This window comes from Hirundo rustica, chromosome 1, assembly GCF_015227805.2.
Source record: "Hirundo rustica isolate bHirRus1 chromosome 1, bHirRus1.pri.v3, whole genome shotgun sequence".
NCBI lineage: Eukaryota > Metazoa > Chordata > Aves > Passeriformes > Hirundinidae > Hirundo > Hirundo rustica.
The window spans coordinates 78,681,331-78,706,308 of record NC_053450.1 but is presented as its reverse complement, the minus strand read 5'-3'; the positions used below and the strand labels follow the sequence as shown (position 1 = coordinate 78,706,308).

Below are 24,978 nucleotides of genomic sequence, written 5' to 3'. Positions count from 1 at the left end.
TGTTAGCCCTGTTATCCCAGCTTCCCCTGGCTGGCAACTGTAGCCTTTCCGCAAATCTCAAAGTTCTGATGAGGTCAAGGAACAAGTAACTTCAGGTTCCTGTTTGATTTGTTTCTTCAATTTCTTTGGTGAAGGACCCGCTTTTTCATCTGACCTCTCCTCTCCTGATTGTCCTCCTTCTTCTCCTCCTTCTTCCTCTTCCTCCCTTTTTTATCAATGATATGGACCTGTAGCTTGCCTTATCCATTATTTTATTTTCACTAGCAATGCAAGGAGCTGCTGTGGTTTGAGTCCCTGTCTCAGCTGTGGTGTCCTCTAATGCAGTTTGGGTTCCTGCCTCAACTACAGTCCTCTGCAAGGACTGAACAGTGGTTTGGCAGGCACAGGTCAAACCCCAGCATAGGGCAAGAAGCTGCTGGCTTTCACTTGGGTGGGCAAGGCACCCTTCCATCATCGATGGGTCAGTTTGCCAGGGTTGGTTATGTCCAGGAGTAAAGTCACAAGTAACTGGAGGTCATAACCACCCTATGAACCCATCCAAATCCTTCCACACACACTCCCAACCAGGAACTGGATGCCTCAGGGCACATTTAAATATCTCCATACTTAAAGTTTGTTTTCTCTTACACCAGGATGACTTCAGATTCCACAAATCCCATAGTGTGCCAATAGTATTTGTTAATACTGTTAAGAGTATTAAGCAGCTTAAATGAGGATGAGCAATGATCATGGGAGCCTGCATTATAAACCCATTCATATCAATCTTGGGCAGGGAGAGGGAGAAGTGTTTCCTCATCATCCACAGAAGATAGCTCCCCCCACATAACAAGGCTGCCACGTCAGGGCAAAGCAGAGAGCCATTTTTTGTGTTAACATGCTCCCAGCAAACTCAGCGAAACAAAGAGGTAAGCAGTGCAGCTGACAAACCTCGTGTCCCACAAAGGAGCTTGCTACTTGATAACTGCTATTACTATACCATACAATATAGGTAGATAGACTGATAGATCGATAGACAGATAGACAGAGAGACAGAGAGACAGAGAGAGAACTGCCTTTTTCTCGTTCCCTGGGCATTAAAAAGGACAGTGGCGGGTTGACCTTGGAGAGATACCATGTGCCCACCAAGCCACTCTATCACTCCCCTTCCCAGCTGGATGGGGGACAGAAAATAAGGTGGAAAATAACTTGATAAGGCAGTTTACTAAAGCAAAAAGGAAACTTTGTGCATGTATAAGCTAAGAGAGAAAAAAAAAAAAAAAAAAAAGTTTATTCTCTACTTCCCATCAGTAAGGAATACTCAGCAACTTCACAGGAAGCAGGGCTTCAGCACACATAGTGGTTTCTCTGGAAGGTAGATGCTGTAAATTATAAATGCCCCTTTCCCCCGCCCTCCCCCTTCCTCCTCCTTTCCTTAGCTTTTATATCTGGACTGATGTCATATGATATGGTCCATCCCTTTTATTAATTTAATTGGTATAGTTGTGTCCCCTCCCAGGATCTTGGGAAAAGTGGGAGACACAGAGCTGATGTTGTACCAGAGCTGTTCAACAGTAAGCAAAACTCTGGTGTATTATCAACACCTTTCTAGGTACTAGTCCAGAGCACAACACTGTGAAGTCTGCTATTGGAAAATTAATTCCATCTCAGCCAGACTCAATACACGAATGTATAAGTATTCTCAATATACCATAAGTTTAATATCCTCTAAACAAAACAAAACAACACATCAAAAACAACAACAACAACAACCAAAAAAAAACCAAAAACAACCCAAAACAAAACAAAAAAAAAACAACCACAAGACCATAAGTTAGAAAAGTGTAAAACAGTTTGAAGGTGTTAGCTGTTTAAAATCTAGATGATCTCATATAGCTAAAGAATGACTTCATCAATTTCATCATATTGCAAAGGAGTCCAAGCAACTTCTGAGTAAATATGCCCTGTAAACAAACGGGATAATGTAAGTCATGCTCTTTGAAGATGCAGCCCATACAAATTACTGGATAGCACTGGTAGTACTACAACTACTGGTTGTAGTTTCTCTACAAATTAATTAATTTTCTGTGAAATGATTTCCTGGAATGTTTTGGCCATTGAGAAGTCTATAACAGAAAAAAAAAAAAAAAAAAAAAAAAAAAAGAGGTCGACAGTCTGCCAAACAATAAAGACTGGGATAAAATCTGCACAGTATGCAACAGAAGGCAAAACTCCAGAAGGCAAAACTCCAGAGAGCAAGGCAAGCTAGAACAGCTCGCATGAAAAGAAACAGTATGTGTTCAGCAACTAAATCCATGTTATCAGACAAAAATTTTATGTCTGTTATGTTAGGCACATCAGGAAGGGGGAGATAATGACTAAGGATGAAAACCAGATTCAGCTGTTAAAGAAAAATACTTTACTGGAAGACATTGAAAACTGAGAGGGTTATATTATTTTTCTTTTCTTCTGCTACTGGTGTCAAATTTTTAGACAAGTCAGAAGCCCTAAAAGATTTGTTTTGTAGGAAGGTATTTCCTAGAGATGTTGGAGTGAAAGGGCACAGAGCATACATTCAGTAGTGAACAGGAAATTAGGCACAAGGAGAAAAGAGCTGCAGGTATTCAACACCTGCAAGGGTGACTGGCTTTGCAGCTGTTTTGGAACATTATCCCAGTGCACATAATTTTCAAACTGTGTTAAATCTGGAGCTTATGTGTCTCAAGTGATCTGTTTTGTCTTTTCCTATTTTATCCATAGTGCTTCAAGAAATGCTCAGCATACATGTTAAGGTGAAGTCCTATGTACTTTTTGGCCATTAAAAATCCCAAAGCACTTGAAAAAACAGCTCTGATCTCATTGTCTTCTCAGACTTCTCTACTACAGTTTGAAGATGACTGGGAGGAAAAGAAAAGCTGCTGTCCTGTACTGTGTTACAATGTCTGTAATTTGTAACTGCAAGTTTTTGGTAAAGATCCTTGTACTTCCAAAAGAGGGGTTTTAGGACTTCCTAAAAATCACTGTTTTATATGTCCATACAGCATGAATGTTATAGACAAAGCTGTCTAAGTAACAAGAATGCAGAAATGGAGGACGAGGCTGAATTACCTGCTGTACCTACCAGTGAGCTCCGTCTAACAGTGTGTGAGGAGTTCAAGAACTTTGCACTGACATGTCTGAAGTTGTCAGATTTCCATGGAGGTGATCTTCTGGCATAAAGTATAAGAGGGTTATTTTCCCTGATGTGAATCCCAGATGACTCCAATTAACAATGAGTTTCATATTCTTTGCCAAGAACCTGTCCTTCAGGTCTTCTCTGCTTGACTCAGGAGTTTTGCCTTTTGAACCAAAAGAACCACTCAAAGCAGAAAAGCTGTGGGGACTGTGCATTTTCTTGACCAAGTCCAGAGTCATGAAACTGTGATTTTGAAGTAAAAAACCGTGTCTACCATCCGTAAGTCAGTCCTGTCCTCAGTGTCATGGTGATAAGACTCTATTCCCTGCATGTTCTTCCAAAGGAAAAGCCTTAATCTTTTTCTGAACTAGTTCACAATGGTCCATACACTTTTATGAATAGGTTCAATTTTCCCAGAAAAATACTTTGTCATGTTAAGATCAAGAAAATAAAGATTTCTTCCTGAATCCTAGAACACCATATCTTAATACACAAGCACCAACAAGATGAATTAAAGTATATAAGAATTTGACTTTTCAGTCCCATAATTCTTTCAACTTTTTATACCTAACTTTTTTGAATTCACTTATTCTTCAAAAAGAAAAGTCCCACCCTGTGACATTAACATGTATCTTATTGTTGCATACATATATAGAAAATCTGGGACATCTAGTTCCAGCACCTCAAGCATCTTCATTTAATAACAGATTAAGTTACAGCTATTTTTCTGTGTATGGTATCATGCTGGAGAGAAACAAGTCAGCTTTGTACAGATGGGAGATGTTGAAACTCATGAATTTTGGTTCCTTTTCAGCTGCTCTGGTGGTCTTGCACACTTCTTCTCTGGTGCCTCCTGTGGGTTTCTGTTGCAATTTTAGCTATACTCCATTTTTTCCATTTTATGAAACCTGTCACATGCTCCACTTTTAAAACATCTATTCCAAGTTCTAATTTTCCCAAACTATCTAGTTCAAGTCCCTGCAGAACTACTTCTCTGTTTCTGTTGCAAATGCCTTGGTATAGTTTTCTGTCCTCCTACCAGCCCACTGTTTTCTTATATCTCCTATGCTCTAATAGTAGTCCCCTATTCCACAGTCTTTCTTTCTCCCATGGCTGGTTTCTGTATTTTTAGTGCTGAAACATCTCCCATTAGCTTCATTGGTGTCCTGCTCTACCCTCTTCTTTTCTTCTGCCAAGGACAGAGACCTTTTTTGATCTCAAGTGTTCCCATGTATTTGTTTCACTTGGTTCCAGCTACTTTATCTTCTTTTGAAAACTATGGAAACTGGGTTTCCCTACAACGTTTTCTCTGAATCCCAAGGTGTATATCTGGCAGACACATCTCTTTCCTCACCATCCTTTCCTTTCCATTCTCACTTGGCTCAGTGAGCACTAAGCTTCCATATACTCAACATCTAACCCACCTACCTGCCTTCCAGCAATGCTGGATATGATATAGGGCAATGAACTCATACTTCCAGATGCCACTTCTCCCCACTTTCTGATTCTTCCTCAGTTGTCTGTTTTCTAGCTCCTAAACTTTGTCTTCATGACCTCAAGGAATCACATCCTCTACTCCACCGCCCTTTTCCTGTGAGTTTTTCCCCTATGGTCCCAAGTACTGCTCTGCCATTCTCTAGGTTTGAATGCCTTGTCTTCTTCCTCAGCAACTGTGTGGTTTTAAGGAACTGGACAGAAAAGTGACTTATCTTCAAACCGAAGGCAGAAAAATCTTTCTTTTCTGTGTATAAATTGTCCATCAAAAGCAGATGTTTTCTAGAAGAACAGTTTCTACTTTACCTTTACCATGAAACAAGGTGTGAATAACAAATTATTGTGGCAATTCTCTTCACAGTAGTTTAAATGATTACATTTTCTTTTACACTTCCATTGGATTAGATGCACACAGACAGTTATCACAGCTCAGCTGGTAAGTGGCTCAGTTGTATCTGTTCAGGGTCTGTGGTACTTTGATTCAATAATTGGCTTGGAGTTACTACAAAGAGAAACTACAAAAAAGGTGTGAATTTGTCTTAACCTTAATCTTAAATCTATATGCTTAAGGCTGAAGCGATCACACATGATCAGTGGGGAAGGTAAATGTAGTCACTCATTAGCCCTCTGTGATGCTGCAGCAGGTTCACTTGAAACAGATGGAGTTGTGCGTTAAAAATCCTTCTTTGCAATTTTGGGACACATGCAGACTGCCATTTTGATCTGTGTGGGTTTTCTCGAGACTGGTAGGAACACGGAGCAAGGTAAGTACTTTCTGGCACAAGTCAGCAAGACTGCTAGTGAAAAAGACCTTCCCAAATAAAAGACTGGTGGGATTCATTTGACACGTATAAATTTTCCTAGATCTAGTCTTGGATGCACTTGAAGTGTGAAATATTGTTTTATAAGTCCAGCAAGTAAAAAGCAACTGAGAACAAAGTCTAAAACTGAGAGAGGCCAGTAACCTTTATTTGCAGTCAGTAATTCATCAACTTACTGGAGCTTGTGAAAAACAGGAAGTGATTTTCCGCTGGCATATGCAGTCATATTGCACTGTAAAATGTCAGTCACGAAACTGAACTGAAATAGATTTGTAGACCCAAGAAGTTTATGGACTACAGATCTCAGTGAACGGCCTGTTTGTGAAGGAAGTGGATGCTGAAAATCAAGAAGTATGCATTCAGATTCAAGGCAAGAACAACCTGGCAAGGAAAGCTTTTAAACTGAGAACAGCTAACTAGCCAAAGTGAGGGGAAAGGAACAATATGATCATAATAGTTCATAATAGTTTCTGTTTTATTTCACAGCACTTGTGCCACCTGGTGATGCAATTTTACAAAGCCAGCTCTCATCCCAGAGGCACAAACTGTAATTTTACCTCAAATAATAGTCTTCCTGGTTTTTCATCAAGAACTGTTATTCCAAATTTCTTCAGGAATGGATTTCTCAAGGATTCTAGAAAGCAATTCTGAGATCAAAACAGAGCTTTAATGGCTACAGCAATTATAATATCACCTCAGTTGATGATATTGACTTCTCAGGGCTTGACAGAGAATTATGATGGCTCAGGACTTAAAAATATGTCTAAGAAAAACCTATGTGCTACACGGAATTGTGCTAGTTAGTAATCTGCACTTTGGTACCCAGGTCCACCCTGAAGCTATCTCACTTGTACAGAATAATAAATAAGCTTCCCAATACTTTTAATTTAGGTCCTTTATCTCTTTCCACAGGGATAACTACCATTGCAACCTAGTCAGATTCCAAGTCCTTTCCCTCTGAATTTATCCTTTAGGTCTGTTTATTAGCATTGACTTTACTTTCCTGTCCTAAAATACTCAGCTTATTATTATCATTAAATAGTTATTGAATAGAATTTCTTATATTTTATATATTATCTTATTTTTGCACTTTGTTTGTTGTTTTCAGTTTAAATAATCAAGTTTAAAGAACAGGATTTTTGAGAATTTTACACTTTTTGAGATCTCTGTGTTTTGAAGCTTCAGTCATATTCTGACTGTAGATAGAAACAGATCTCAGATATTTCTACTTTTACTGTGTCCAATTTCTGAGCTTCTGAGTCTGAGAAAGACATGGACATACTTCAGGGAGTCCAACAAAGGGCCTTGAAGATGATGAAGGAACTGGAGTATTCTTTCTATGAGGAAAGGTTGAGCGAGATTGGAATGTTCAGTCCAGGGAAGGGAAGGCTCAAGAGCATCCTAGCAGTTATAAATGCACTTAGTGCACATAGGAGCACCTGAAGGGAGGGTGCAAAGAGGTTGGAGACATCTTCTTCTCAGTGGTGTCCAGAGGCAGGACAAGAGGCAATGGGCACAAACTGAGACACAGGTTTTCTCTGAATATCAGGAACAGGAAGCACTTCTTGCTGTGAGGTTGAGCAAGCACTGACACAGATTGCCCAGGAAGGTGGTGGAGTGTCTCTCTGTGGAGATATTAAAAACAAACAAACAAACAAAAACCACCACCACCACAAAAAAAAAAAAAAAAAAAAAAAAAAAAAAAAAAAAAAAAAAAAAAAAAAATTTGGAGTTGGTCCTAGGTGGGTGGCTGTAGGTAACCCTGCTGAAGAGAGCGTTTGGACCAGATGACATCTAGAGGTCCCTACCTCTACCCTTCTCTGATTCTGTGATATCTATCTTTAATAAACTGGAACAGATACTGTGGAAAATAAAATCAGAATCATCTACGAAGGCACAAAAGACTGCTGTCAGCAGTGACTGAAATAGTAAGTATATAGATCTATAAGAACAGATTATTTTAGAAAATAAATCTGAAAATAGTGTGAAGGAAACACAGCACAGAAATTCAGCTCAGATAGGAGGAGAGAGGAACCAATTTTAGAACTAAGTGATGGGACCTGGTGTTGCTCAGGTCAGACCATCAGCATACGAATAGGAGCAAGATGTTTATCCAGCAAATTTTGTCTGGTGCCTTCATGAAATTCATAAAACCTTTGGGAAGGTGACTTCATACTTATACTGACCTCTGCAGATTCTGCATTCCTTGATACATCAGAAGCTTGGGGAGGAGAATTGAAAGAGGAAAATGCAGCAAGCTCTGCAGCATCAGAGCTGTTCTGAATAATCTCTTATTTTATAAGCACTTCACAACATCAGCTTCAAAGCAGGACAAAGAAGCCTCCAATTCTTGACTTCACTGTTTCCCCTCGCAGATCCAGCTGACAATCCAAGTGAGTCCCAACTGATGATCTAAGCAAGCAGTAAATCTTTTACTACGTGCTGCAGTTTTCTCTAGAGTCAGCATGGTTATTTTATTTGCTTTTCCTTTGATTGTCTCAGCATCAGCATTTTACTTCAGCTTTTTAAATGGATAAAAAATATAAGATATTTGTTCAGATTTTGGTTCCAAAAGATATAGAACAGAGGTAATATTTACACATTTACATCATGCAAAAGAAAACAATCAAAGGTTATTTCTATTGGATATATGCCAATAAAACAGCTTTCCTTTATAGTATTTATGATAATTAATGCCTTAGAACTTTATCAGAAGATGAAGCATTCCAGGCCAGGAATGGGAGCAGCAGCCCAGGAAGCACCTCTGTCTTATCCTTTGGAGTTTATGTCAGATGCACCCAAGTGCAAAATAAAGTTTAAGCTTCTACTGGGGCTGACTACCTGATGGAGTCATAGCATCTGCTCTCCCCCTCTCAGGTTTCTTAAGGGTTGAGGTATTCACTCAGGTTTACTTGCTCCATCTTTCTACATTCACTCTGCCCATTAATAGATATATTCATACACACCCAGACACTCATCCCAGCATGCTCTTTCCCCACCTAAAACCAGCAAAGCAAGAGTCCTTCTCTTCTTCACCAAGTGTGAGTTGTGCCCTCCGGTGCCTGGGTACCTTGTGAATGCAGGTGGTGGGTTTTTCCTGTTATTGGCCAGATGAAACAGGGAAAGAACAGACCACGGGCAGCAAAGCAAAGGGCTAATCTGCACCCTTCAAAATCAGGGTGAAATGGTGTTCAGGGTCTGTAATGTGTGGTACTGGTATAGAAAGTGCTCTACTGCTTTCCCACGATATCAGGATTGACTGCTAAGCTGGTAGTTATGGTGTTAAATCCAACATGCCTTCTACTGCTGCCCACAGTACAAAAACTGAAACTTAATTCAACTGCAGGACAAAGCTTTCCCTCTGCTTGGCTGTCTTGCAGTTCTGCCTGCTCAATGAAGCAGGAAAAATTATGTTGAGACTGAATAAAAACAATGTATTTTCCAAATGACAACAGCTTTTGATAAGATACTCAGCTGGTAATGAGAAATGCAGAGCAGACAGTGGAGCTGGCTGGAGGGTCAGATAAGCAAATGAACAAAACCTTTAAAGGCAGAGGGAAGGGAAATCACAGGAAGCTGTAGACAGGCAGAATTGGCAGTTTGAAAGGGCTGATAACAGAACTGCAGCACATTTTAGTTCCTGTATTACCTAGCATACTTTACTAAAATTCCTTTGTAAGATTTATAAGGCTTATGAAATGTTTAACAGCTTCCCTCATTTAATTCTGACCCATCATTAGTGTGGCTGTCTGCAGCCACTGCTTTCCTGTCAATTAATTTGGCATAATGAGTGATCATCTCCAAAGGAGGAAAGTATAATTTATTTGCAATGATACTACGAATTCCAGACCAAGCGAGATACTGACTGCTAATATCACTAAACCTTCAACCTCCTGATTAAAACCACAGAAGTAGAGAGCCACGTATGAAGGACTGTGAACCCAGTCAAGTAGTATGCCTAAGACTCAAACTGTTTTTTTCTTGTGGGAGATTGTGTGTTACATGAAAGACATGAAAACAATAGACAATGAACAATGGCACGAAGCATTCATACCATTTCCCAAGGTGTAGCAATTCATTTGTCCTTCTCAGGAAGCACCACCTGATGGGCAGTATAGACAACACTCACGCTCCCACACTTGTGGGAAGACTGAAGTACGGATCACAGGATAGCAGTCTGAGAAATTCCACTGCTGAGCTCCTTTGGAAGAGGGTATAGAGACAATTTATTTGGGCTTCTGTCAAACTAATCCCAGAATTCTTTGCTTTTTAAGGCAAAATATTTTAACTAATGCAAAACTCATCATTCTTAAAAGACAAGATACATTACCTCACTGGGATCTTCAAAAGCACTCAGCCCCGACTATCACAAAAGCTTTACCTCAGCGTTTTGAGCATTTGAAAATCTCTGCAAAATCATGTAGAAATATGGCTTTTTGTGTGAAATGCTGAAAGAAAAATCATAGTAAAACTGACAGAAATATTTTAGTATGTCAGTAAACTTGGGAGTGTATTTTTTTAGGTGTGTCAAGTGTGATGTGGCATAAAGACAATTCTGTCACTTCTACAGCATCACCCATACAGGCATCTCTAATTTTTGATACTTTAGAACAAAGCAATGCCTCTAAAAACTTTCTATGCATGCTCCCCTTATTGATTGGGTGTTATTATGTAGCAGTAAAGGCACTTAGAGCAAGTTAGACCAACTACTTTGGCTGCTCATTTTTGGTTGCATTTTATTACGCAAACTTAACATAACACTTGAGGTGGTTTTTGACATCAGTTCTGCAAGCACAACTGAGCAATGACCCATTTGTGGCACTGGTTAGGTCATAAAGCAGCTGAAAACAAATGACAATTTTACAAACTCTCCCTTTTAATTTGAAAAGGAAAATGTATTTGGGAGAACCACGGGATAATGCTGATTCCAAAGCAGGAATTGAGGTCAGGATAGAAGATAGTTACTTCACCTGGAACAGTGGCAGAAGCCCTTCTGTGACTGTGTCTGCCTGGGCACTGTGGAGAAATGTCATATTAAGATTTCATGGCAGTACTTAGTAGCGAATGGCAGTGCTGATTCCTTTTCACACTTCAAATAAAACTGGGTTTTGTCCATTGAGGGGGTTTTGTTTGTTTGTTTGTTTATTTGTTGCTGTTTATCCTCAATTTCTAGTATGCCCTCTAAAAGAAAGGAAAACAAACCCAACATATGTGAGACTATTTTGTATTGACATGGGTAGGGATCTGATTGGTATCCATGACATTACTGAAGGAATATGATCTGACAACAGACCAGTCCAAGTTTCCTTTGCTTTGAACTCTAATGCTTCAGCAGTGCTCTGAAGTTATTCAGAAAAGGTACAGAATATTTCTGCTGACATTAAGGGAGATGGCTCAATAAATTATTTAAAACATATTAAAAGCCAAACCCAAACAAAACAAAACAAAATGAAAAATAAATGTGCAACCTTGTGGAACAGCATCTGCTACATAGGAATCTCCTTTTTTTTTTTTGTTAATGACAGGCAAATTTTTCAACAAAACTTCAAATGTTATTTTTATGTTATTAGTGTTAGATTTTTCTAATAGCTCTTGATATGAATATATCAGACACAGTTTTATATGGAAACAGGTAAGTTCGATTGCATTTACTTCCTTCAAGCAGAATATCACAATATTAAGACCAAAGTATTAAAAATGGGAGTTCTGCACAAGAGAAGCCCTATCTATTTTCATTATACTAAGAAATTTATTCAACAAGTACTTTTATTTTTTTTTAATAACTAATATTTCACATATATAATAGTGTGTATGCATACAGCACAATAGCTGCTGGGTTGTACAGTGTAAAGGGCACTTAAAAAATATTGTGATTGTATTAACACAGGACAATGTGAATGGTATGCAAAACCTGCCTGCTACTATTGAGCAAGTAGTACATGATAATTTATTTCATATTACCATGCTGCACAGAGGAGAAAAAATATTCTTTAGCATTTCTGTGCCTGTGAAACTGTGTGAAACAACATTTTCAAGTTAATAGAAACCCACAAAAACCGGAGTCAGGGGTAATCTTTAAGTCAAAAGGAGGTATGTAAAAGGAACGAAATTAATATAACACTGATTCAAGTGCACTGGCCTTGAGAAAGACTGGAAATTTAACAATGCTATTTAGTTGTAAATACTCAGATGACTGCATCATTTAGCCCAAGAAAATAAAATATTTTGTTAAATTTATCTGTACCTATTTAAACTTAATGGCTTCTTTAGGCATGCATGAGTTACAGCGACAAGCAGAAATCTGTCATTGTTGACAAACTTGCTGAAGCAGACAAATGCCTGTCAGACTGTGCTGACAAATTCTTGCAACTGAAGAGTCTCTGTGCCCTTGTGATGCAGCAGCTCACACAGAACATCTGACTTTTCCCACAACCCGTTGTTCCACGGGCGGCTGGGACTCTGAGAGCAGGGACACATGTACTTTTGTATCTTTTTTTTTGCAATCAGAAAAGCTTATGCTGGAGTATTTGATTCAATATTTTTACACTGGGGACTAATTTAAAAATTCTTGATTGCACCCTTAGCAAAATCATGGAAATCATTCCTCTTTGTTAACTGGAATGGGAGATACTTCCAGTTATCAGCAGAAGTGTTTGGCACTTACCTTTGAGAAGAGCAATAAAGTTCTGACTTAGAGTTTCTCATATTTATGCATTTAAATTTGGTGATAGGATGTGTTTGAGTTTTACATAGTATTAACTCAGTGAATGGATTTAAAGTTGCAGGAAAAAAAAATTAGTGGCAGGATGGGATTTTGGAGGAGACATAACTTGTATCCTTCAACACATTGCATTCTCTAACTTTTTAATTTCCTTCAGGCTTGACTTGAAGTCTGACATTTTGTTTCTCATTGTAGAAGTGATTTTTTCCGTTCCCCTACATTTTAATAATGTCAGTCTTTAAAAGATCCAGAAGGCATTGTTATATTTTAAAATATTTGTAACTGCAGTTTATGATGAGCATGATTGGTATGATGATACTGTTTCCTATTTAGCAGAGCTTACAATTACAGAGACTATAAGGATTATCATTTCATCTTTCTAGAAATTTCCTTTACTGCATAGTCTCTATTATATTACGCAGCTTGCCTTTTTGCTACCAAGGGACAGCACTTCTGTCATTCCTTTGTGTGTGCAGCATAATGTATATCACTGACGGAAAGATTTTGCTGCAAAACATAAATTTTCCCTTCTGAGTTTTGGCCCTTCTCTGTGTTGAAAAAATCCTACCCTCCCCATTTTTCTGTTGAAGCTCTTCAGTTATCTGTAGGCTGTTATCCTGTCTCCCTTTTTTCAACTCTTATCTAAGCTAAACATATGTAAGTTCTTTTAATCTTTCCCTATAACTTGGAAATTCCTAGACCCAAGACAGTTTTCCTTACTTTTCTGTAAGATTCCTCTATTTTTAATTTTTTTTTAATATTTATCTATTGACATAATGCCCAGGACAAAATTGTATTGTAGAGGTATCATATTCTCAACATCCAGTTATATGCAGAGATTTAATAATTTCAAGCCACAGAACATGATTATTCTACTAATGAAAATTTCTTTGGGCTTTCACATAGCCTCATCACACATAAAATCTCATTTGTATTCTTCCAGTCCCCCACCCCTTTTGTCATTCCTGTTTTAATGCTTCTTTCATCTATTTTTATATATGTATTGGAATTACAAAAAAAACTTAACTGATCATAACACCCAACCAAATCCTCTTAGTCTTCATTTGCATTTCTAATGTTTTTAGGCTACTGCTTAATATTTCTCATATAATGGGTGGTATTTATATATCCCAAGTTGTCATGGACCCTGAATTTCATTTAGTTGCAGTTTAATATTTAAATAAAACTTAAAACGAATGTGGTTTAAACAATTTAAGGTCATGTACACAAATAGTTACCTATCACGTGAAAGAAAATTGTTATTTCATCCCTTACTTTTCTTTGCAATATTTTTCTTTTGAAAAACCAGTGTTCTATGTCACTAGGTACTAGAGTAAGCAATGTGTTTTACATCAGCACAGTGAGTTGAGACAAATTAAAGTATTTTTATAAAGCTTCTATATCACCTGGTTCTTTCTCCCCATCAAACTAAACTAAAAAAAAAAACAAAAAAAACCCAACCAATAGGATTTTTTGAGGAAATGCTTATTGAACACAAAGGCACAATGATCAGAAGCCATTAATATTCAAATGCCTAATTTTAGTTGTGTTGATCTTATATTGATGGTGCCTTTTTTATCTTGCAGCTTATCTATTGTCTATGCTTTAGCACTCTTTAAGGTCAATCCTTGAGTTTTACCTGTTAGTCATTTGGCCTTAATCCTTCCAGTGTACCTTTAAAGCAATCTTCTCTTCCTCTAAAACACACACATTTTTAGATGTCTTACCCTGTTTATTTCCTGGCTTAAATTACATGTTCATAACATCAAGGACAAGCATTTCTCATGATAGGCAGGAGAAATTTTCCTCTGCTCATTTTTAACGCCAGAAAATGCATCCTGGGTCCTAAGTTTCACAGCCTCCTTAGCATTCTGCCACCTCCCATCCTTTCAGAGCATGTTTTCACGCGGGTTTTTCCAGCAGCACAGGACAGCTGTCCAGTTCTTTTATTTGTGGCATAACAGTCTGAAGCAACTACAATTGTCTGCTCGATGGCTCAGAGCTCCTGTTATCTGCACAAGGATGACCTGCTGTCACTCATGTATTCAGTAGCACTCCATCAAGCACTGCCATCTTCTGTGCTGCAGCAAGAGTCAACTCAGTCTTCCTTGTTATCCTCCTCTCTTTGCAAGGAGATGTGCCCTCTTCCAGGGGAGTGTTCTGTGAGAGCTCGTGAGGGACACACAGCCCCACTGTCTCACCAGGGTGAATGACCATGGTTCTTGGGGCTCCTAAGAAGTCAGTGTGGGCTCTGTGTGAGTCTTACAGGCTTGAAACGTCTAATTTTATAAACTGAATATTTCCATTCTGTCTCTTCTACCCTACATGATGTCCAAATGCAGCTATTCTTGAGAAAACTCAGACAGTGTTAGCAAAGATATATTCTTCCATACACACCCTGCCTTTAACAATATAACCTGGAATACACTTCTCTGCTGGAAAGAATATTCAGGGAGACATATAAGTAATTTTTTTTTTTTCTCTCTCAGTGAATATGGATGATATCAACATGCGGTACTGAGACCTGCCAGGCAGGCCTGTTCAGAGGCTTCTGAAGAATGATTCTGCTTTGTCCCACATCAACAAGTCCTCCCTAACTTTTCAAAGAAGGAAATACCTCATAAGATTAGTGCACTTATCCATGGTCTGTCTTGCAGGCACTCTGAACAGTCAAATAAACCAACCTCAGTTGCTTCAAACTGCTAGACCATGACTGGAAGATCTAGACAGCTGTCCTAATACCAGTATTTCAACAGTGTTCCTCTGTGTATCCCAATCTCACAAGAAATGTCAGGCTTTATGTCCCAGATATCTGGGTTTATCTCTAGAAAGTTACTGATTTTTCTGGTTGAGGCCTTTTTGCCATTCCTTCTCTCCTTCAAAGCATTTCTTCCATGTTAAGGACAGAGTTCAGGCTATGCAGCTGCCCTTAGAGAGGGATTAGCTGTTGCTGTCCTGTTTAGAAAAATCGCACACTGACCATCAGTGTGTGAAAGAGTGATTTTTGCCTTTAGAAGAAAAGTACATTTTCTTAGGGTCTTTGCCAGAAGTAATCTCCCCTTGGGGTGTCCCAAAAAAATTCCATTTCAGGACCAGATAGGTGGGATCCCATTCACCATTTTCTTGAGATTTTTAGACTTACTGATGCACCTGGGAGCAATTCTGTGTCCAGAAGATCTGCCTGTAAGAGGTTTTTCTGCTAGGTATGTTTTCTTGGGTACTGTACATGGAGAAACAATGAAAGAAGGAAGAATGGATGCCTGTTTGCAGCTTTTTTCTGTAAATTTATCTTGGTTTTTTTTAGGCAATACATCTCCAATAATTCTGCCTATACCTCTCTCTTCTGTAGTTGCGGCAGTTTTTTAGAGAGATCAGGCATCCCATCGATGGCAAAAGGAAAGAGTCTGCTCTTTGTCTGGGGGGAAGTAGGGCTTTATTTTGGGTTCCTGCCCCTTTAGCTCCTGAGCCCAGCCTCCTCCAGTCCCTGTCCCTGTCCCGCGCCAAAGAGACTGACCCTCCTCCTCTCAGGGCTTTTACCCAGGGGGCAGGGGCTAGAGGCAGGGACAAGCCACTGCCCAATCAGGGATAAGGTGGGAGTGGAACAGAGTTGGGTTACGTTCCAGTGCGGGAGGATGGGCACGGCCAAGCAGGGACAAACCACGTGATACAGTTTCCAGGGAACAGAAGAAACATTACAAAACCCAGTATAAAAATTAAATACAATATAAACTCAATGAATGCACTGCAACATATAGTCTAATTGAATATGTAGATTTTTTAAATGAGAGGAGCTGAAACATGATGCCTAATTTAAGCTTATGTGCTGCATACGGAGCAAGAAGGAAGGGATGTCTCTAAAGATAATGCCAAAATTAAAATAAGTAAATAAAAAATCTATCTGTTCTAACAGTGATTACATAATAGTTTTCACACTGTTAACACAGTGAAGGTGAAGGCAATGAATTTGGAAGAGCTGCTACAGTTCTGCTTTTATCAAGTTGTTCAATTTCCATTTCCATGGAAGCCATGAGGAATTTTGCCATAAGTAGCAGCAGGAATAGTGTTAGTCTTGCAGTGCTTAGTGTGGACTTTGATCCTGTTGATGCTTATGCTTAGGAATAGGCATACTGGGGCTTTGCATGCAGTGAATCACCTGTGTGAATGCTTCCAGACAGACTATCAGATTCTGATTCTACAAATATTCACGCTTGAACTTCACTTCAAACACAACAGAGTTCATACTTAATATGTTTTCTGTACTTTCAAAGCCTCCTGGTGAAGGAGGCCATCCCCTACACAGTGCTTTGAATTAAGGCCTGGCTCATACTGTGATGTGCAGAGTACTCAGGCAAAGTTAATCTACCTAAGGGGAAATAAAAGCCAAGTTACTTTCTTATGCTTTGAACTCATTTATTTGTGTGTTGCTGCATATTTAATCTGGAAGAAATCATAATTTATTAAACATGCAAAGCCTGACAGAGTAATTTTGCTGCTCCTGAGAGAGTATCTCAGGGTAATGATATTTCTAATAAATGGTTTTATATATTTTTCATAATTTTAATGTCAAGCAACTTTTGAACAAAGAGAAATTAAAATATAAATAGATAATAATATATTCAAGAAAATGTGCCTTCTCAACTATGTAAAAGGATTCATGCTGCCTTTAGCAAACTATTTCTGAGGCTTTTCAATTAAAGCTGTAAACTGGTAATGATGCCTGTCAATTGACAAAATAACCTATTTCATCTACAGATAGGATTTTTTTGGTGTGATTTTGACTGAACAAAATGTCTCCAACTGAGCATATCTCCTTATCTGTGGCTTTTTAACTCTTCAAAACTTCCAGAGCTATTGGCATTCTTAGTACCAAGTAGAATTTCTTTTTTTTTTTTTTTTTTTTGTGAACATGACATATACTCCTTTCTACCTTTGCTTCCTTCTAGAGAAGTATAGAAACACAGTGTTTATCATTCCATTCTGTCTATATTAAATACATAAATAGTTCTAATTAGGGATGGAAAAAGCAGCTTTTATTCTTCATCTCACTGGTTTACATGAAATGGTGTCACAGAAGTAGTTCTCTAGGCTTTATAATCTTCTGAATGTACTTGTTGAGTGCCATTTTGTTCTTATTGCTTACTGCTCACGAATGGCTTTCTCAATTTCATCCTGCCTAGTTTTTGAGAAACACTATCAAGGCATGAAGAGACTAACAATGAAAAGGAAATTAGTAGCTGGCAGCAATTGCATCAGAAAAAATATTATTCTGTTATGACTACAAACAGTAGCATCAAATGTGAAAATAGACTTTCAAATTAATTAGGATTTAAAGGAAATGGGTTTGGAATAATTATCACATTGCTTTTAAGCAGCTGTGTTTACAGGTACATCTCTGCTTTATATTCTTTGGTAGAGAAAAATAAGAAATAAGTAGACATTTCTAGTTTTAAATCTGTTCTACGTTCATACTTCTTGACAAATAAAGACTCAGGAAAACAAAACAGGACAAAATAATAATTAAAAAAACACAAACAAACAAAAAACAACCACAAAGAAACCCCACAAAACAGTGATATTTCCCTTTTCCTCACAGGTCCAGTGAAAAGTACTACTTTTCAAAAAGGCAAATTGCTGCTTATTGATCCTATATATTTGTGGGAATAGGCATATTCTTTGCCATCTCCCTTGCTGTTACCCTGACAAAGTCCTTTAGGACACCCCTTTGTCCAGCCCACTGAAGCTGCAAATGGATGTAAAGAGACTGGATCTGGCACACTCTCCATCACCATCCATACCTCAAGCTGCATTTCACATACCTTTTCTCTTTTTCCCTCTAATCCTATATAGTGCTTCCAAAGTGGCTGCTATAAGTAATTAGGGTCACAGAAGATGTGCATCAACATCTTGGGATTTCAAGGTTTTCCAATAATCTGAACCCTGGGAGTACTAAGTCTTTTATTATATCTTCTTTCCCCTTGAGCATTCCAACTTGGCAAAAAAAGAAATAAACAAATAATTTTTTATTGTCTTCATCCTGTGAGGATGGTAATAGCTGTGAAGAGAAAAATAACAAAACCTGAGGTGGCTAACTGCTGCTATGATAAATGAGTAATCTCTGCACATTTGCATCTACTTTCTTTAATATTTTTCACATACAGATACTTCATGGATTGGAAGAACGATGTGGACAGCTACTTTACAATAGATGCTACTGAAGGAACCATTGCTACTAATGAATTACTGGACAGAGAAAGCACAGCACAATACAATTTCTCTATAATTGCAAGTAAAGTTAGTAAGTATGACACAAACCAAATTAATATGCTAAAAGGGCATTTTTCTCAGAATGTAATGCTCAGGTATAAATGTAATGTGAAGAGTGCTGAAATTGCCAAGAGTTTATTTAAGAAGGTTTGATGAATATAATTTTCCCAGACTCATGAGGATAATTGTGGTGTTCAGTCAGTACTGTTTAGTAGCATCTTGCTAGCAGACCTCAAGCAACCACAGCTCCCTTAGAAGCTGAAAAAATTTTGTCTGAATGGAGAGTGCAAGGATCTGTATGGGTGCCTTCCAGTTTTGATTTCTGATTTTGTAAGTAATTTCTTTTGAAATTAGGTTAGTCAAATAACAGGTCTGTCAATGTGCTTTTTGAAGGCAGAAAAATTAAGAGTAATTTGATACTCAGAAAAAAGGACTCTAAAATTAAGTCAAGACTTAGTGCCCTAAATGAACTAAATTTTGTGCTGCATCTCTGTTTCTGTCTCTTCTCTCTGCCCAAAAATTTAATGCCTGACCCCTTATTTTCTTTTCCAATGTGATTTGTGGTGGGATAATTTAATTTCTTCTCTTTGTGTCTTCTGCATAGCCTTTTTTTTTTTTTTTTTTTTTTTTTTTTTTTTTTTTAAATAGGAAGTCCCTTCTTCCACTATATCATGTGCCTGCAAATTTCTTCATTGCCAACCATGTGTGTGGCATTTCTCATTCACGGTCTCGTCAAACTGTAACTCTCATAGGTCTATCTCACGTTTTGAGTACAAGTCTTTTGGTCACTCAGCAGTTGTGCAAAGGCCACAGAATTCTTTCTGTTGACATCAACACGCTGTTGTTCTGCTGGATTTCTTACTCATTCTATGTTGTTTATGTGTCAGAAAACACAAGTTTCTATAGCAAGGAACATGTTTTCCTCAATGTATTTCTTGGCTGAGTCTTCAAAAGTTAATACATGCAACTAACAGGAAGAGGGAGATTTGGGAAGCAGAGATGGTTATTATTTCAGATTAAAAAAACCCCAAATTCTCAGTTGTAGTTATGTTTAAAAGAACCATGAACTGATTCCTTGGAACCTGAAAATATAAAGAGAACATCCATCAAATGAACACCCGATTTTTATTCATAGATTGGAAAAGACATACACTGACAGAGAAGCCTAAATTGTCAGAAGTGGTTGAGTCCATGGAGATACATACTCAGGTATAAATTCACAGAAAATCCAGAAGAACTGTAATTTGTTTCCAGAAAAACTGAAAGGCAGGCAGATGCAGAAAGAAAGTCTCATCATATTCTACGTTTCAGTAAAGCTTAACTATTTAGATTAAGTAGTGGGCAACGGTCATTAGAGATATGTAAATTTTTTTTCCTGCAGTAAGAAAACAGTTTTAGTAAACTTGATTGGAATCTATCTATTATTCCCAAGAATATTTAAAGATGTGTAAAACTCTGAAATTAATTTTTTCATGGACATATATATACCAGTATGACATTGAAGCAGAGCTGTAGTAAATAATACATATTTTGAAATCCCCAGTTTTATCAATTGCTATGTTAAGAATCTGCACCTAAAATATATCTGTGTTTCATTGCAGCATATCCCCAAATATTTATACTATATGTTGTTATCTAAAATGTTAACAACAATTTCCATATCTCTACTATACTAGTAACTGGCAAAATCTGGGAGGATTTGAGGCATAGTAGCTGCCAAAACATTATGTGCAATTGGCTGACTAAGAGCATAGAAATAAAGGTGGAGAATTGAGGGATGACACACTGCACAAAAGCAAAAAATAATGTTTAGAGAGAAAAAAATTTGAAAAATATTGAGGGGATATTGTTATATTTGAAGAATTATTGATATAAAAAATTGCTGTCCAGTGCTGACATAGAAACTGAAACAGTCATCCCTTATCATGGAGAAAAACACACTGGCTACTGCCTTGACCTATACATGACTATGTGAAAAGTGGCCCAGTATTGAAATTTGCTGCACGAACTTTCTGCAGAGAAGAACAGACATTATCATTATTGAAGTATTTTCACTTCCTGGTGACCTTATATCTCTATAAGGATATATATATATATAAAAATATCATTATAAAATAGGAATAAATAAGTAGACTCATAACTAGTAGCAGTCAGATTATGTTATTTAAAAACTTCATTGCTAAAATTTTGTTTTCTCATTGTGAGAGAATGGCAACAAAAACACCTCCCACACTTTTTAGGCACATCCTATGGTCATTCTATAAACTACCTTTTCTTGAATTGTCCCTGAATGGAGATGTTTTTAAGCAGGAGATGGATGATTGTTCTGTAGACATGCTGATGATGAGACAGACATGAAGGCAGACAAATTCAGAACATCCATAACTCATTCATAGATATAGAGTTCAGGTTTTATATAGAAAAAATTGCTTGAGCAGGTGGAGGAGGTTTCAGACTCAGACTGTTTTTCACCATTTCACTTCCCAATTCCTCTGTACATCTTTTCATTACACGACTATATGTCATTGTAGACTGATGTTTTGTTTCTTAATTCTTAGAAAAACTCAACATCCTAGTAGCCTGCATAGTTTCTGTTTCTGAACATTTTTGATGTCACAGATTCTGTTTAAACTAATAAATAATCATGGCCCTCATTCATTTCAGACACAAAGACCCACTGGCATGAAGTAGCTAATTTCTAGGCCTTCTTACCTTCTGGAGTCCCCACATGTAAATCAATCCTTTAAGAGTACTCCCTGCCCTTACTAATTCCCAGAACATGCATGTGGATTGTCCACAAGACCACTGGTTATCCCAGGCCAAAACTGTGCCCAAGGCTGCTATAAGAGCATAATGGCATAAAAACATCACAGCCCAGTGTTCAAATTTCCTCCATATGCTGCCTAATTTTCTAGTATGGAAATGTTTTTTTCCTACTTTACAAAAGAGGAGATGGATAAATTGCCTAAGAGCTTACTTCTGCTTTCCTGTCCTCAAGGAATAATTTAAGTGTAAAAAGAAAGTAATAATACATCCTGTCAAAACCATCTTCCCAACTCAGCTATGTCTAGGCCCAAATTTTGGGAATGTTAAAGAAACCTCACCTTACATCTCAAGATGGAGTTGATTGTCTCCTGCAACCATAACTGGGATTAAGGAATCAGCAGTTCTCAACAGTCAGTATCTATTTTCTCAGATACCTTGAATTTTCACAAATTCATTATTCAAATAATATTACATGTTTTCTACAGCCATAATAACTTTGAACCATTAAGATGTCGACAAATGATGGTAATCAAGCAAAAAAAGGAAACAAGATGGTCACTGTCTTACAGACAGGAAAAAGAAGTGAAGTAAACTAATTAATTAAGTTGATAAAATAAACTAACAAAGCTAATTAATTTTCCTATATCTTGCAAGCAGAATTGCAATATGAAATTGGTTTCTTAATTTCTAGGCTCATGATTTAACCAGTTTGTCTTCTCATCTGTGCAACCTGGGTTTAAAAGGCATAAGCAGATGTTTTTAGTGACTCACTCACTGACAATAGCATGTACATCACTATTGTGTTCACAGAGTTCATAAAGGCTTGGTGTTGAGAGAAACAACAATCAAAAACCAGAGAAAATGGAGGTGAAGTCTGCAAAGTAGTATTTTAAATGCAATTCTTCATGCTTTTGCACATCAAGTTAACAGGTCTTTGGCATTACATATGAATTCAAACCTGTTCATGATCTTCTTGCAGTCTTCATTTCTATACACAAGTAGTTAAAGTGATGTCAGTGCAAACCAGAAAGAAAATCATATTAAAAAAATTAAAACCTGAAGTAGTTTCATCTTAGCCTCTGTTTACTTTCATATCTGACTTTTCCAGATCATTTATGCAAGGTAAAATTCAACTTTGCTGAAATACTTAGGAAGAGAAGATTTTGGCTTCTAAGATATCTGTCAAAGGACCACAGAAAATAAATCAGATACCAGCAGTGAGAAATAAATGTAGAAAAGTGTACCCATATTCATGTATATTTCTATAGTGTGCTATCCTATTGTGATTTTGAGGGAGAAAAGACATCAAATGCTTTTGTTAATTTAAAAAATATAGGTCACAATACTACCTAAACTGATTCAAAAAGCAGGAAAAAAAAGTAATTTATACAAATTACTTCACAAAAATATGACCTAAAAGACTTCTTAAAGAAACTGACAGGTCTAACACAAATTATCAAAATCATCTGATATTTCCATGTACATGATGCATAAATTTTGAATACATTCACTGATTTATAGGAAAGGTATTGTGAACATATTCCTAAAAGGATATGAACATCTATGCCTGTATTTTGGTGGCAATGCATTAATCTCTAATCTGTTTGAAAAATGTCTCCTGTACCCCAGTTTCTCAGTGTTGTACTTCAAAATGAACACACACACACACAAAAACATCTGAAGCAAAACCTGGGTTACTCCATGTGAGTTGATGTGTCCTTTTCAGTGAGTACTGCTAGAAGGGAAGTTTTAGACGATATTTTTTCTCCCAGTAGCTGTGTGAATTTGACTGTTCAGGGATTTTCTGATCTCTCTATAGAGGTCTTGCCCTCTATTGAATAAAATAAGTTCTTATTTTTTTTTTTTCCTAGTATACAAAGGAACCAATTCAACTGTGAACAAAATCTGGTCTAGATTTCTTCAGCTCTTCAGGAACTTTAAGAATGAGTGCTTAATTCCTAGTTGCCAGACCAAACTGTGTCTTTGTACTTCACAATGCCCTTCTCCATAGAGATATTCTGCAAGTAGGGATAATGCTGAATTAGAAATTAATAAGGATTCAAAGAGATGTCATTATATATTTTTTCTATTAAATATTAAATATTTGTCTATTAAATTCATAGGTAGGGACTACAAATGTGTGATCTGGGTAGCGCATCTTTGTTCCCAAGTCATGTTTATAGCATGATCAGTTTATCTACTACTTGTAAATAGGCAAAACAAAGTCCATCTTGCAGCTAGACCTATGCAACTAGGAGATCATTGGGGAATACCTTTGGTTTTAACAGAGGTCTCCTGAAACTATTGCTGCATTTGGTAGTTCCCTAGAATAAGGAGGAAATCATGCCAATTTTTTACAGTGACAAAGTGAAGATACTTTGCCCCTTGCTAATGTTAGTTATAAACCAAAGAAATGCCAAGGATTATACAATACTTATACAATACAATTAAACTGCAAAGAAAGTGCCCAATGCAAATAATGTGAAGGGTCAATTGTGGACCATGGAGATGATCAGAGGGTTAAAACTCGTCTCCTATGAAAACAGGCTGACATAATTGAGCTTTTACAACCTGGAGAAGAGAATGCTCTGGGATGACCTAATTGTGGCCTTCCAGTACCTGAAGAAAGCTTACAAGAAAGCTGGACTTTTTACAGCAGCATGTAGTGACAGGACAAGGGGGAATGGCTTCAAACTGAAAAAAAAGTAGATTTGGATTGGATATGAGGTAAAAATTCTTTACAGTGAAGGTGCTGAGGCACCAGCACAGGCTGCCCAGAGGAGTTGTGGGTGTCCCATCCCTGGAAGCATTCAAGACCAAGTTGGAAGGGACTTTGAGCAACTGGTCTAGTGGAAGTTGCCTCTGCATGTGGCAGGAGGCTTGGAACTCCATGGTCTTTAAAGGTCTTTCCCACCAAAGCCATTCTCTGATTCTCTGATTCTCAGACTCTATGATTCTATGACTCTATGATTCTATGATTGATTCTATGATTCTGTGATTCTATGATTTATTCCTGAAGATTCAAGACAACTTTTCTTGTACTTAAACATGGTTCCATGTTGTTATTCCTACACCACCCTGATTTATAGCATAGACTTTTAAAGTAGTTAACTGTTTCTGCCACTCATCTTAAGTGAAAAATGGTTAAATAGTTATACTTTTGACTCACCAGCTATAATATTTTTCATGTATTTGCTATTTTTCAGGAGGTCTCAGAATAAAGTAAAAGAGAACATTATCTGCTTTGTATTGAACTAGTGTCTCTGTTTTGTCAGACATTGCATTTGCGAGTAAATTTGTTTATAAAATGCATCTAGTGACTGATGAAGATTATCTCTAGAGGAAGGACAGTGGAAAGAAGAATGGTGTATACTCTTGTTTAACATTATTTTTGCACAAGAGGATTTTCTGCCTGCAAACAATTTTGCTGTTAAAGAAATACCTTCCACAACATGGCCAAATAGTTGAATGCTAGCTGTGCATGTTTCACTGCTAAATGTAACATGGATTCTGTCTGTCTTTTAGCAAGATTTTGGTTTTTTCATATCTTTCTCTCTTTCTTCTAAATTGGTATGCTCTGCTTGTCTCCTTAATATCTTGAAGATGTAAACAATGGCTAGGCAATAAATATTGATTTTCTGCATTTAGTTGTGGAAAACAGAAATCAGTTTTAATCACCGGAAGTGTTTTCTGCAGCCTTAATGAAAAGTGATCTGAGAAAAGTTTGCATCCTTAATAATAGATAAAACTTCATTTTTTCC

At 37.4% G+C, this 24,978-nt stretch overlaps 1 protein-coding gene across 11 annotated transcripts in view; it reads left to right on the top strand.

Annotated features, from left to right (window-relative positions):
- The window catches only part of LOC120758783 (cadherin-12), a 578,611-nt gene that overhangs the window by 543,097 nt on the left and 10,536 nt on the right, over positions 1 to 24,978 (top strand). For all 11 annotated transcript variants that reach the window (XM_058421638.1, XM_040077434.2, XM_040077424.2 and 8 more), the window contains one exon: positions 18,346 to 18,482. In XM_058421638.1, the coding sequence (XP_058277621.1) occupies positions 18,346 to 18,482 (137 nt within the window). The remainder of the gene's footprint in view (positions 1 to 18,345; positions 18,483 to 24,978) is intronic.